Here is a 14061-nt window from a genome sequence, read left to right as displayed (position 1 = left end):
CAAGCAGGCAATTTTATTGCTCTTCATAATCCATTGTTAGACTAGATGTAAGTACTTACATGTATATGCTGCATTTGAAGCAGGCTGTGCAATAAGACTTGGATGTATTTTCTTGTCAGGCTCACCGGATGGATAAGGCCACCTTAGAGCCCAAAAACCTGGCTCTGCCACTTGTGGGCATCCTATTTTGGAAGTGGCTACTAGAAAGATCTCACCTCCATCCCATCTATGTATTGGTTCTTTTTATCTGTCGTAATATTACTTTGAATGTTTCAGCTTTGAACAGCTGATGTTTTAATGTTTAATGTTTTAATTCTGTAATATTCTCTGTCTCTCTGTCTCTGTCTGTCTGTCTGTCTGTCTGTCTGTCTGTCTCTCTCTCTCTGTTAAGGGGGCTTTTTCTGGAGAATTAACAAGGCCAGATGCCTTTCATTCTTGTACGTTTCTCCCTCCTCCATTGACTTATGAAATCAACTGAAAATTAATACAGAAAAAGAAAAAAAAAATCTCTGTTAACTAGAATGTTCCCAGTTCCTTAAGTTACATTATTAAAACCCTCCAGATTCCAATATTGGGTTAGGACCGGCGCCAAAGAAGGAAAGGATACATTACTCTTTAGAAATTGTGATATACTACCTTCGTTGTCAGGTACTGCATCTGATAACACACAGATATGTTAGACACACAAACAAATGCACAAACACAAGGAATCAGCACCTTTCACTATTTGACCTCTCTGATTCTGAGACTTGTTTTTTTTTTTTTAAGGTCAGTTTTAAGATAGTCGTTTTGAGCCTCAAAGTATTCGGAATAAAACCACAAGTTCTGCAACTAAGAACGGAGGTTTCCCTGCTCAAGGCAGGAAGCAAAGATAAAAGGGCAAATTGGCAAAATGACCTTTTAAAGCTGCCCCAGGAAAGTAGCAGTAACCAGCCAGAAATCCTATTGAATCATTAAAGAGAAGGTAACAAAATATCTTGTTTAGAGACTGGGCAGTCACTGTCTGAGATGGTATAGGCCGGGGTAGGCAACCTTGGCTCTTTTACGACTTGTGGACTTCAACTCCCAGAATTCCTGAGCCAGCCAAAGTTGAAGTCCACGAGTCATAAAAGAGCCAAGGTTGCCTACCCCTGGTATAAGTTCTCCTGCTTGAGCAGGGGGGCTGGACTAGAAGACCTCCAAGGTCCCTTCCAGCTCTATTCTATTCCAAATACAGAAGTTTGCTTCCCCAAATGTGCAGATCGTAAAACTCCAGAGAAAGAGGTACTAAGCCCTTTTGAAGAATATGTGGGGTTTTTGTAGGGTTGACAAAAACATCTCCTGACCAGGCTGGGAAACCAAGTGGAAATTTCCCTGCTCAAAAGACTTGCTGTATTGATGTGGTCTTGTGGACTGCTTCAAATGGGGGCTAAAATGGGATAATGTACATATTAACCTGCCCCCGCGAGATGATTAGCACTCGTTCCTTGAAAGGGACTGTGCCACAGACGATCCGTATAGATTCCCCACTCCACAAAACAGCAAAATCGGCCCAGCTGACGTACACGTAGTCCTTGATGTACAACAGTTCATTTAGTGACCATCTGAAGTTACAACAGCATCGAAAAAAAATGACATGACCATTTTTTTACACTTATGACCACTGCAGCGTCCCCGTGGTCATGTGATCAAAATTCAGACACTTGGCAAATAGCAACAGCATTTAGACTTATATGCCGCTTCACAGTGCTTTACAGCCCTCTCTAAGCGGTTTACAGAGTCAGCCTCTTGCCCCCAACAATCTGAGTTCTCATTTTACCAACCTCGGAAGGATGGAAGGCTGAGTCAACCTTGAGCCAGTCAGGATCGAACTGCTGGCAATGGGCAGAGTTAGCCTGCAATGCTGCCTTCTAACCACTGCTCCACCAGGGCCCTTCCTTCCTCCCTCCCTTTTCCTTCCTTCCTTCCTTCCTTCCTTCCTTCCTTCCTTCCTTCCTTCCTTCCTTCCTTCCTTCCCTCCCTCCCTCCCTCCCTCCCTTTTCCTTCCTTAATCTTCCTTACTTCCTTAGGACTTAGCAATAGCACCTAGACTTATTTATTATTTCACTGTGCTTCACAGCCCTCTCTAAGCGGTTTAAAGAGTCAGCATGTTGTCCACAACAATCTGGGTCCTCATTTTATCAGCCACGGAAAGATGGAAGGCTGAGTCAACCTTGAGCCGGTCAGGATCGAACTGCCAAATTGCTGGCAATCGGCAGTCAGCAGAATTAGCCTGCAGCACTGCATTTTAACCCGTGGCACCACAGCTCATAAATCACTCGTATTTCTGACGGTGGCAGTGTCCCGGGATCATGTAATCCCCTTTTGCGACCTTCTGACAAGCAAAGTTGAATGAGGGAAGCCGGATTCGCTTAACGACCATGTGACTAACTTAGCAACTGCAAACGATTCACTTAAGCACTGTGGCAAGAAAAGTCGTAAAATGGGGCAAAACCAGTGGTGGGATTGAAATACCAGAACAACTGGTTCTATTATGTGATGCAGGCCTGGGCCTCCGATGCCTAGAATGGACTTCCGAAAGTGGCATCCATGCACTTCCGGTGGGCCGTTCTAGGCCTGGGAGGCCTCCTCCAGACCTCCGACGCGTAGAACAGACTTCCGGAAGTGGCATCCACACACTGCCGGTGGGCCATTCTAGGCCTGGGAGGGCTCCTCCAGACCTCCGATGCCTAGAACAGATTTCCGGAAGTGGCATCCACACACTTCCGGTGGGCCATTCTAGGCCTGGCAGGACTCTCCAGGCCTCCGAGGCTTAGACTGGACATCTGGAACCCAGCCGGTTCTCCGAATTCAGGTAAATTAAGCTACCGGTTCTCCTGAACTGGTGCGAACTGGCTGAATCCCACCACCGGGCAAAACTCATTGAACAAATGTCTCACATAGCAACAGAAATTCTGGGCCCAGTTGGGGTTTGTAAATTGAGGACTACCTGTAGTGACTCAATACATCCAAGGCTTAGTAACAAGCTACGCGGCTATTTCTTTTAGAGAGCTTGGCCAAGGAAACCCTTTGGTTCCTCCGACTGCTACAATGCCTGGGTTCAAACCTTGGTTCTTTTCCCCAAACGAGAGGAAAAAAAACTTTTTGAAAAAGACAGAAAAGTGAATGTTTGAGACTTAGCCACGAGGGGGCCTATCTGTGGCACGAAAGCCTCACTCTTCCCTCATCAGCAAGCAAAAGCTATGTAAACGGAGGCAACCTGAGGTTTACAAATAGCCCGTGGGCTAAATTAATCCTTGGATCAACCCACTTCAGGGAAAGAGGACCACAGTCTAGGGCAGGGGTAGGCAACCGTGGCTCTTTTATGACTCGTGGACTTCCAGAATTCCAGAGCCAGCATGGGGGAACTATGGCCCCCTCATGACTCGTGGACTTCAACTCCCAGAATTCCAGAGCCAGCATGGGGGAACTATGGCCCCCTCATGACTCATGGACTTCAACTCCCAGAATTCCAGAGCCAGCATGGGGGAACTATGGCCCCCTCATGACTCGTGGACTTCAACTCCCAGAATTCCTGAGGCAGCATAGAGAACTATGGCCCCCTCATGACTCGTGGACTGCAACTCCCAGAATTCCTGAGCCAGCATGGGGGAACTATGGCCCCCTCATGACTCGTGGACTTCAACTCCCAGAATTCCTGAGCCAGCATGGCTCAGCTTGGAAACCTCTCTTTCCCCTCAGCATAGCTGGCTCAGGAATTCTGGGAGTTGAAGTCCACGAGTCATAAAAGAGCCAAGGTTGCCTAGCCCTGGTCTAGGGAAGGATGCAGACTGGAAAGACCCGTTCTTCTCCTGGGCTAAGCTCTCAAATGCTCCCACTGTTTTGTTTACCACGGGCAACCTCGATACCACGTTCCCTTGCTGCTGGGAGGGTAGTTATTTTAAAACATTTTTTTTTATAATTATCGTGGGAGAAGCACACGTCCTCCGTAGGTTAAGTTTGACCGTGTGTGTGGGGGGGGGGGGGGAAACGTATATATTTGAGCGAGGAAATTCCACACGGCCTGTATAATCACCTGGTCGGTTCCGATTGAAAGACTGAGGGGTGGGTTTCTTCCCCCCCCTATTTTTAAAACGATTGGGAGGATTTAAAAGAAGGAAGCGACAGCACGGAGGCAAAGTGTGATCAGAGAACTTATCAGGTGTTCTTTGAAAAAAAAGAAAAGAAAAAAGGGAAGTCTTCACACGTAACACGCTTCTATACACGGGGACCAATGGCCAGTCTCCTTGAGTTTTCCTGATACAGCTCTTCCCACCTTGCGATCCCCCAAACGGCAGGAAAAAAAACCCCAGAAATCCCTAAGAAATCCAAGTGAAATCCTTGTTGGTCTCCTCAGGGTTCTCCTGCTCTGGGCCAGAGTCACTGCCATCCTTCTCGTTTTCCAGAATCGCCTCGTCTTGGGAAATCTCGGCCTCCTCTTTCCATTTCAGCTCCTCCTCTTCCCCGATGTCTTCGTCTCCTTCCGCCTTGAGATCCTCGGGGTCTTCAGCGTAGGGGCCGTACAAGCCCTCCGAGGACCCGTCTCCGCCGGCGGCCTCTCAGTGGCCGGCCAGGCCGTGGCCAGAACAGTCGGTGCACACGCCGTGGCGCCTGGAACCGTGCTTGATGCCCACGCTGGCGGCAGACATGAACACCCGGCTGCACACTTTGCAGACGTATTTTTTGTCTTTGCTGTGGACCTGGGGAGGAAGGGAAAAATGAAAGCCGAGAAAATGAGCAGAGGAAAAAGTCTAGTGTAGATTGTACAGTTCATTTGTTGTACGCTCTGTTGTTCTGTTACTTAGTAACCGTTCGAAGTTACGTCACTGAAAAAAAGTGACTTGTGATGCTTTTTCCACACTTACGACCAATGGTGGGATTCAGCCGTTTTGCTCCACTTTGGCAAAACTGGTAGCTAATTTTTTGTTGCCCAGGCCCAGAATGGACTTCTGGAAGTGGCATTCACACAGAGAACCTGTTGTTGACATATTTGAATCCCTCCCTCCCTCCCTCCCTCCCTCCCTCCCTCCCTCCTCCCTCTCCTCCTTCCTTCCTTCCTTCCTTCCTTCCTTCCTTCCTTCCTTCCTTCCTTCCTTCCTTCTTCCTTAACTTCCCTTCCCTTTGTTTCCTACTCTTGGTTATTATCTGCCCTAAGCCACAAAAGCAAAGCACAAATTAAATAAAATACCCTTGATGTAATAGTGTTTTGCCCCAACTTTATTATTTTATAAGTAACTCAAGGTGGCAAACATACATAATACTTCTTGGAGGGGGGGTTCTTGGTACTCTCTGAGCTTGCTTGTTTTCTCGCAGACATTTCTTTACCCAAACTTGGTAACATCATTATTTCCTGACAGTCAGAACAATTAACCAGTGGAACAATCTGCCTCCAGAAGTGGTGAATGCTCCAACACTGGGAGTTTTTAAGAAGAGACTGGACAGCCATTTGTCTGAAATAGTATAGGGCAGTGGTTCTCAACCTGTGGGTCGGGACCCCATTTGGGGTCGAACGACCATTTCATGGGGGTCGCCAAACAACGCAGTCCGCCATTTTTCCCCCCCCTTTCCTTAGCCGTGCTACTCCCTTTTATTCTATTGGCTTTGGAAAGCCAATAGAATAGACTCTCTTGAATAGACTTTAATTCTATTGGCTTTCAAAAGCCAATAGGAATTGTCCAGGCTGTCTCTGCCCTGCTGAGCCCGCCAAAAGTCCCATTCTGCAAACGGTGCTGCACCAGTTGAGTAGTCCTCGACTTACGACCGGTTGAGTAATCCTCGACTTACGACCGGGTGGGGGTCGCGGCATTAAAAAGGTTGACAACAACTGGTATAGGGTTTCCTGCCTGAGCAGGGGGTTGGACTAGAAGACCTCCAAGGTCCCTTCCAACTCCATTATATTATTATTATTATCGATCATTGCACAGTCAGCCAGATGTTCAGACTGGATTTGGCATTTTGTCTACCTATCGAGTCCTTACCCAGGACCTGGGATAGGCAGATGTGGATGTTTGATGGTATTACAGGTATCGTCGCAGGATGGAAGCAGTTCCTAATAAGGCCGCCTTTTGCAATTGACTAATAGCAAATGTGTCAATGCCAATGGTGTTCAAGTGGTGCTCCAGTTGTTCTGGGATTGCACCCAAGGTGCCTATGACTATTGGTACTACCCTTGCTTGCTTTTGCCACAGTCTTTCTATTTCTATTTGTAGGTCTTTGTATTTTGTTATCTTCTCCAGTTCTTTCTCTTCTATTCTGCTATTTCCAGGCACTGCCACGTCCACTATCCAGACTTTTTTGTCTTTCTTATCGACAAATGTTAAGTCTGGGGTGTTATGTTGCAGGTGCTTGTCTGTTTGAATTCTGAAGTCCCAGAGCAGTTTAATTTTATCATTTTCTATGACTTTCTCTATTTTATGATCCCACCAGTTTTTGCTTACAGGCAAATGATATTTTTAGCAGATCTTCCAATGCACCATTGTTGCTACTTTGTCATGCCGCTGCTTGTAATCAGTCTGTGCAATCTTCTTGCAACAGCTTACCAAGTGGTCCACTGTTTCTTCAGCTTCTTTGCATAGGCGGCACTTACTGTCTGTTGCTGTCTTCTTAATTTTGACTTTGTATGCATTTGTCCTTAAGGCTTGGTCTTGTGCAGCCAGAATTAGTCCTTCGGTCTCTTTCTTCAATTTTCCTGCTCTTAGCCATTGCCAGGTTTTATTATTATCTGCTTTCCCAGCTATTTTTTTCATGTATTGGCCATGTAGTGCTTTGTCTTCCCATGCCTCTATTCTGTTCTTCATTTGGTCGTTCTTGAAGGCCAGTTTGGTCTCTCCAGTAGTTAGTAAGCCTTCCTGATATACTAATTTCAGTGCATCTTCATCATTGTTCTTCAGATATTCTTCCAAAGCCATTTTTTCTTCTTCAACCATCTGATGTACTTGTAGCATTCCATGCCCACCTATTTGCCTTGGTAGATAAAGTCTATCATGTCACTGCCTGGATGAAAGGCATGATTCATTGTCATTATTTTTCTGGTCTGCCTATCCATTGCTTTTAGTTCTGCTTGAGTCCAGTCCACTATTCCAGCTGTGTACCTAATGACTGGGATTGCCCAGGTGTTGATTGCCTTTATGGTATTTCCTCCATTCCATAAAGGCAATCAACACCTGGGCAATCCCAGTCATTAGGTACATTATTATTATTATTATTATTATTATTATTATTATTATTATTATTATTATTATTATTATTGCTAGCACTGATGCTGTTACCTAGTTTGGGTAATTAAACATCTGTAAGAAAACAATCAAGCTTAGAGAGCACTAAGGACCCCTCATATCAAGCCTGAGCTGCAAATAGTCTCCTTTATTAATAATGCTCACTCCTGCTCCTATTTTCACCACAACAGCAGCCCCTATATATTTGAAAGGACATAAACCTACAAGCTTTTCCTTTTTTCTTTTTTTTTTTTGCATTTTTGTGCAAATAGTTTTTATTGTTCATTATCGGCTGACGATCGCTTGTACCCCTTGTACGTGCCTTGCAATTTTCCCCAAAATTTGTTTTTTTTTCAAAATGTACCTGAAATTCAACCGCCGTGGGGTGAGAGTTTGATTTCAACGAAGAACAAAGAAGAGATCTGAGGCATGTGTGTCTGCAGCTGAATTAATATCTCAGAGGCTACCCCAATGGAGCAAATCAAGGGGCATCTGGGGAGCAATTGGTCCCATGTCCAGATGGCCGGGCAGTCATCCGAATGGACAAGGATTCGTGGAGAGGAGGATGGAGGCAGCAGGTTCTGGGTACTATGGCAACAGAGTGCACTGGCCCCTAAATATTGCTACGGAAGCAATGCAAGCTAGCTGCCCATCTTATCCAACAAAATGCCGCCATTTGGCACGACAAGATGCAACCTTGCACCTGCGGTAAGCAGACAGTAGCTTATCGGCTGAGCGTTGACGGTTTTCCCCCGTGGAAAGGAAGACAGCCATTTCCAGGAGGCAACTGGGTGCAAAGACAGGCTGTCTGCAAAATATCCTGCCCGATATCCAGAGAACAGCTGGGAGGAAACAGGATTTCTTTCACGGATGCACTTCCTATGTTTGGATCTTGCTCCAAAAATCTTCGGGATGGTTTAGAGACCTATTCCATCTAAATGACTCTTCAACTTAATGTTCACTCATTTGTCTTTTCCCTTTTAAAAATCTGAAGCATTTGAAATATTCTGTCAGGCTTGTCAGAGGCTATATTTTGTCTATCCTGCTCTATGGAGTAGAGAGTTGGTCTCTGTAAATGTGGATTTACAGGCGGCTGTTACGTAGAAGCTGGGTTGACAAGATCAGAAATGAGGAGGTGATCAGCCGCCTGGGAAAGCCAAGGGAAATCACCAAAACAATTAAAAAACGAAAGTTAGAATATTTCGGACATGTGGTGTGACACCCAGAATAATCGGCATACTCCAGGGAAAGATTGAAGGCAAATGAGGTCCAGGCAGAAGAAGAACATTGTGGCTTCAAAATCTAAGGGACTGGTTTGGACAAAACTCAGCAGCATTTTTTCGTGCGGCTGCTGATAAAAACAGGATCAACCAGGACCGCCAACGTCCGATAATGGATATGGCACAAGAAGAAGAAGTTGGTTCTTCAAGCCATTCTGGAGGAGTGTGTGGGGATGGGTTAGGAAAGCATTGGTCTATTCATAAAACACATTTCACTGGTTCCTGATTTAACCTAGTTTTAAGTCCAAACTGAACAGTACGCTGGATCCTAAAGTAGTCCAATGGACTGAAGGTGCACAATATGCTGTGCTGCCAAAAACTATAACCAAGATTAACCCTAAACCTGCTAGGGCTTTCACTGGCTTGCTTCAATGTGTTGTGTGAATTTGACCAGAAATGCCACTACAGATTTCTTTTCTAGAAGAATGTGACTGTTAAAACATTATGGACATTGACTAACAACTTTTCATCTAGTGGCTGCTCAAAGTCACAATGGCACTGCAAAAAAGTGACTTACAGTAGTGGCCAAAATTGTGGAAACCTTTTGGGAAAAGTGTATTTTTGAGGTTTGATGGCTAATAACACCACTTTTTGGGGGGGGAGCAGTACCATAAAATTATATATCAATGGAAAGATAATTTAATCAAGAATGTAATGCAACAAAGTTTGTTCAATTATCTTTGTTGTATTCTATGAAAAGTTATAGCCAATTAACCAGAAAAAGGAAGCACAACTTGCTTAGGTAGCTTTCCTTCATCTGACTGTAGCCAATGAGCGTGAGTGTTTAGAGAGCCAATCAGGTATCATCTTGTTTTGGCCATGAGCCAATCAGATCACAGTAGGATTCGGTTATTGATGTCCTGTATTGAAGCTGAGAGGAGGACATGTGTCATTGTGTTATGTGATCGCTATTAAGTTAGTTGGCTTTTTTTGTGTTCTTTCCTTTAGTGAGCTTGTAAAACATAATAAAATTAAAGTAATGGTGCAAAGAGTTGACTGGTCGCCCAGAAATGTAAAATGTAAGATGTAAAATAGTATTATTAAGTGAACAAGGCTACAGTTATAAAGAAATTAGAAGAAAAATGGGTGGCAACTTAACCAAAGGTGGCATTTCTACTGTACACTTTTCCCAAAAGGTTTCCACAATTTTGGCTACTACTGTAGTATGTTTAAATGTGTGTTATGTGTAAGGATCTCTTTGCATCTTAAGAAGACAGAACTCTTGGAATAATTCTTCCAACAGGCATCCTTTATTAAGAGAAAATGGTTGCAGGCGTTCTAGACAGGACTTGGGGTCCAAGCTCTCCCATTCAAGGTTTTAAGGGGTTCCCCAGTAGCCCCACCCAATCACCCCCTTCTTCCAGCGACAGTCTCAGGCATTATACTCCCACCCCCTTTTCCTTACTGCCAGCTGGATGGAGACTTCAGAGAGGAGTACATGAAAGGTAATAGCCCCATTGTTATGATTAGTCCTTTTGGTGATATCCACATTCAGCCCCTTTGAAGTGTACTGAAGGAAGTGAGGGCCATAAAGCCCCTTTGTTCACCCCCCCTTCCCCTTCACCGTATGACAGAATCCAGAGAAGGCAGAAATGGGGTTTTCTATAGTTGATAACTAGAGATGAAATATAATTGGATTCTGACATTAAGTATGTGTACACTTTGAGAGCAAGCAACTAAATCTCATTCTTAATGCGTGCCATTCTGCCCACAGTAAAAAATGACAATAAAGCTTATCTATCTATCTATCTGATCATATAGTTTGGCAAAAATATTTCTCTACTTTATAACTATATTGGTTTTCAACAACAAAATGAATTATTTGTCAATTTGTTAGGCCAGGTAGCAAACAAGAAAGAACACTGCTAACACACACTAGCAATGGATTTTAAAAACCTGCTTCTCAAAATCAATATGTACATTCTCTTCATATCGAGCATGCACTGTTAATTTTATTTTACATTTTATTCTGGTCTACTGGATAAGGCAGCAGGCTCAAGAAGCCAGGAGACTGAGAGTTCTAGTCCTGCCTTAGGCACAAAAGCCAGCTGGGTAACTTTGAACCAATCACGAGGAGAGGGTGAGTTCTACTCCCATCTTAGGCACAAAAGCCAGCTGGGTGACTTTGGGCCAATCACCAGGAGACTGAGAGTTCTAGTCCCGCCTTAGGCACAAAAGCCTAAGGTGACTTTGGGCCAGCAATCGCTCACAGGGTTGTTGTGCAGAAAATAGGAAAAGCAGGAGGAGAAAAGAGTATCGTATGTATTTGTCACCTTGATTTATTTCTGAAAAAAATAATAAAGGCAGGATGCAAATAAATAAATAAAAATAAAACCATATTCTGGTTTTGTGTCTTTATTGTTTTCATAGCTCTGTTATGAATTTTATATTGTTATGGATTTTATGATTTTTGCTAACATCATCCTAGGCCAGTGGTTCTCAACCTTTTTAATGCCGCGACCCCCAACCGGTCGTAAGTCGAGGACTACTCAACCGGTTGTAAGTCGAGTACTACTCAACTAGTGCAGCACTGTTTGCAGAATGGGACTTTTGGCGGGCTCAGCAGGGCAGAGACAGCCTGGACAATTCCTATTGGCTTGTGAAAGCCCATAGAATTAGACTCTATTCAAGAGAGTCTATTCTATTGGCTTTCAAAAGCCAGTAGAATAAAAGGGAGTAGCACAGCTAAGGAAAAGGGGGAAAAAATGGCGGACTGCATTGTTTGGCGACTCCCGTGAAATGGTCATTCGACCCCAAATGGGGTCCCGACCCACAGGTTGAGAACCACTGTCCTAGGCAATGTTGGCAAAAAATCACCGCCCAATGAATAAAAAGAAGGCTGCAAAAACTCCGGGCCAAACATCCCTAGGCCGGGGTAGGCAACCTCGGTTCTTTTATGACTCATGGACTTCAACTCCCAGAATTCCTGAGTCAGCATTCCGGGAGTTGAAGCCCATGAGTCATAAAAGAGCCGAGGTTGCCTACCCCTGCCCTAGGCTCACCCATTTTCTCTTTCATGCAGCCCTCCGTCCCATTTCTGTCTGTCGTCTGCCTCTGGAAACGTCGCTAGAGATCCCAACTTACCAAGGTGTGCCGCTTCATGTGCTCTCGCCGGGTGAATTTCTTCCCGCAAATTTCACACGGGTAGGGCCGTTCCCCTGTGTGGGACCGCATGTGCCTTTTCAGGATGCACTGGTGCATGGCTGAGAAGCTGCAGTAAGGACACTTGAACTTCTTCCTGATGACCGTGAATTCATTTACTGAAAAGAAGAATAAAGCAATGCAGATTACAGTTCCCTACTGAGGTTTTGGGTACGATTTGTAAAAATAATAAAAGCGGGATACAAACAAACAAACCAACCAACCGTAAAGTACCATAAAGACAATCAACCAGTGGAACACCTTGCCACCAGAAATTGTGGGCGCTCCATCACTGGAGATTTTTAAGAAGAGACTAGACATTCCCCTGTCTGAGATGGTGTAGGTTCTCCTGACTGAGCAGGGGGCTGAACTAGAAGATCTTCAAGGTCCCTTCCAGCACCTATTCTATTCTATTCTATTCTATTCTATTCTATTCTATTCTATTCTATTCTAGTCTAGTCTAGTCTAGTCTAGTCTAGTCTAGTCTAGTCTAGTCTAGTCTAGTCTAGAATCTGTTTATTCTATTCTATTCTATTTTACAATCAGTTTATTCTCTTCTGTTCTGTTCTGTTCTATTCTAATTCTATTCTATTCTACAATCTGTTTATTCTATTCTATTCTATTCTATTCTATTCTATTCTATTCTATTCTATTCTATTCTATTCTAGTCTAGTCTAGTCTAGTCTAGTCTAGTCTAGTCTGTCCTGTCCTGTCCTATCCTATCCTATCCTAGTCTAGTCTCATCTCAATGTTTCTCTGGTATCGTCTCAACCTATAGTCCTTGGCACAGGCATAACTCCTGTGCTTGAATAGGGGGCTGGACTAGAAGACCTCCAAGGTCCCTTCCAGCTCTATTCTATTCTATTCTATTCTATTCTGTTCTGTTCTGTTCTGTTCTACTCTATTCTGTTCCACTCTATTTCTATTTCTATTCCTATTCTATTCTATTATTCTACTCCACTCCACTCCATTCCATTCCAAGTAGCCTCTGCCACTGATTATTTCTGCATTTTCCCACAAATGCTCTGGATATGGCTTCAGAAAAAAAAATTGCAGAGAGTTATCTTGTAAGCTTTCAACGTTTTTATTTGTGGCGGTGATCATACTATATTTTACAAGGAAGGAATTGGAACAGTCTCTTAATTCCTTCCCCTGCTTAATTTCATTGTGAGTTAAACAGTGACAATATCCACTCTATTTTATTCTACAGGGAAAAGGGAAGGAAAGAAAAAAAAGTTTAAAAGACTCTATGAGGCTCAGATTTGGGGCAACAGCCCCTAAGTACTTCAGAATCTCCTCTACAAGTATCTGATTTAACATTGTTTGATAAAATGTTATCGCAATTTTACACGTCTGATCGAGCATTCTGGGCTAGATGACCGATTATATAATGAGGCATGAAATAAGAAGCTTTAATGAAAGGCCATTTTAACAACTACAATAATTTCTATAGATTTAAAATTACAAGGTAATTTAACAAAAAAAATATTGCAGTACATGTATTGGATATCTATTCCAGCTGGTGGGCATACATCAGTGATGGCGAACCTTTTAGGGACTGAGTGCTCAAACTGCAACCCAAAACCCACTTATGCATCGTCGGGTGCCGGGTGGGTGTGGCCAATTGTCTGGGCGTGGCCTATTGTCTGGCCGTGGCCCATTGGCTGGGCGTGGCTGCGGTGGTAACGGAAGACTGGGTGGGACTAAAAAGTTCAATCAATCAATTCCAACTTTGCAAGATCTTTTTTTTCCATGAGAAGTTGAAATTGACTGATTGATTGAACCTTCTTTTTTTTTTGCACACGGCGGCGGAGGCCTAAAGCAAAAAGGTTTTATAAAACCCAGCTGAAGGCCTAGGACTGGGGTGATGGCGCACGTGCCCACAGAGAGGGCTCTGAGTGCCGCCTCTGCCACCCGTGCCATAGGTTCGCCACCACTGGCACAGATGTTCAATGGGCAGGTTTGGTTAATTGTGGGAGATGGGTCATTGAAATCAACATTTATTCATTTAATGGAGTCACAACTGACTGTCTTTCAAACGCAGGTTATTTACTTATTTCAATAAGAGACAATATCGCTAGCTGTGGGGTTCTTGATGCTGAACTTGGTTGTTTGCCTGTAGACATTTTATTATCCAGCTAGGTTTTATTATCAGTGGCAGTGAGTATGAGGTTAGCTGCAAGTAGCTTATATTGTACTGCCAATTTGCTAAGGGTGTAATTTCCTCTTCGGTGATTCCTGGATTAGATTTATTTATGGTTGTTTTTGTTTTGAAGATTCATTGTTTTTGCCCCCCAAATGTTTACATTATTTCTAAATATTTTCTGAGTGCTTATATTATTTTCTGGGAATGAACAGGAAGATAATGGAAATCGTGCGTGCTTTGATGTTGAAAAGAAATGTATTTA

The 14061-nt window shown here is 43.8% G+C and overlaps 1 protein-coding gene across 1 annotated transcript in view; it reads right to left on the bottom strand.

Moving 5' to 3' along the window:
• Positions 1 to 3694: 3694 nt before the first annotated feature.
• Positions 3695 to 14061, bottom strand: part of ZBTB46 (zinc finger and BTB domain containing 46) — a 70947-nt gene continuing 60580 nt past the window's right edge. The window contains exons 4-5 of the mRNA XM_039326926.1: positions 11597 to 11772; positions 3695 to 4718 (exon numbers count right to left, since the gene is read on the bottom strand). Coding sequence (XP_039182860.1) covers positions 4578 to 4718; positions 11597 to 11772 — 317 coding nt within the window. The 3' untranslated portion in view covers positions 3695 to 4577. The remainder of the gene's footprint in view (positions 4719 to 11596; positions 11773 to 14061) is intronic.

The sequence above is a fragment of the Crotalus tigris genome, unplaced genomic scaffold, assembly GCF_016545835.1.
Source record: "Crotalus tigris isolate CLP2741 ecotype Arizona unplaced genomic scaffold, ASM1654583v1 scf7180000024347.1601321, whole genome shotgun sequence".
Taxonomy (NCBI): domain Eukaryota; kingdom Metazoa; phylum Chordata; class Lepidosauria; order Squamata; family Viperidae; genus Crotalus; species Crotalus tigris.
Note: the sequence above shows the minus strand (reverse complement) of the source record. Positions and strands in the feature narration are given on the sequence as shown.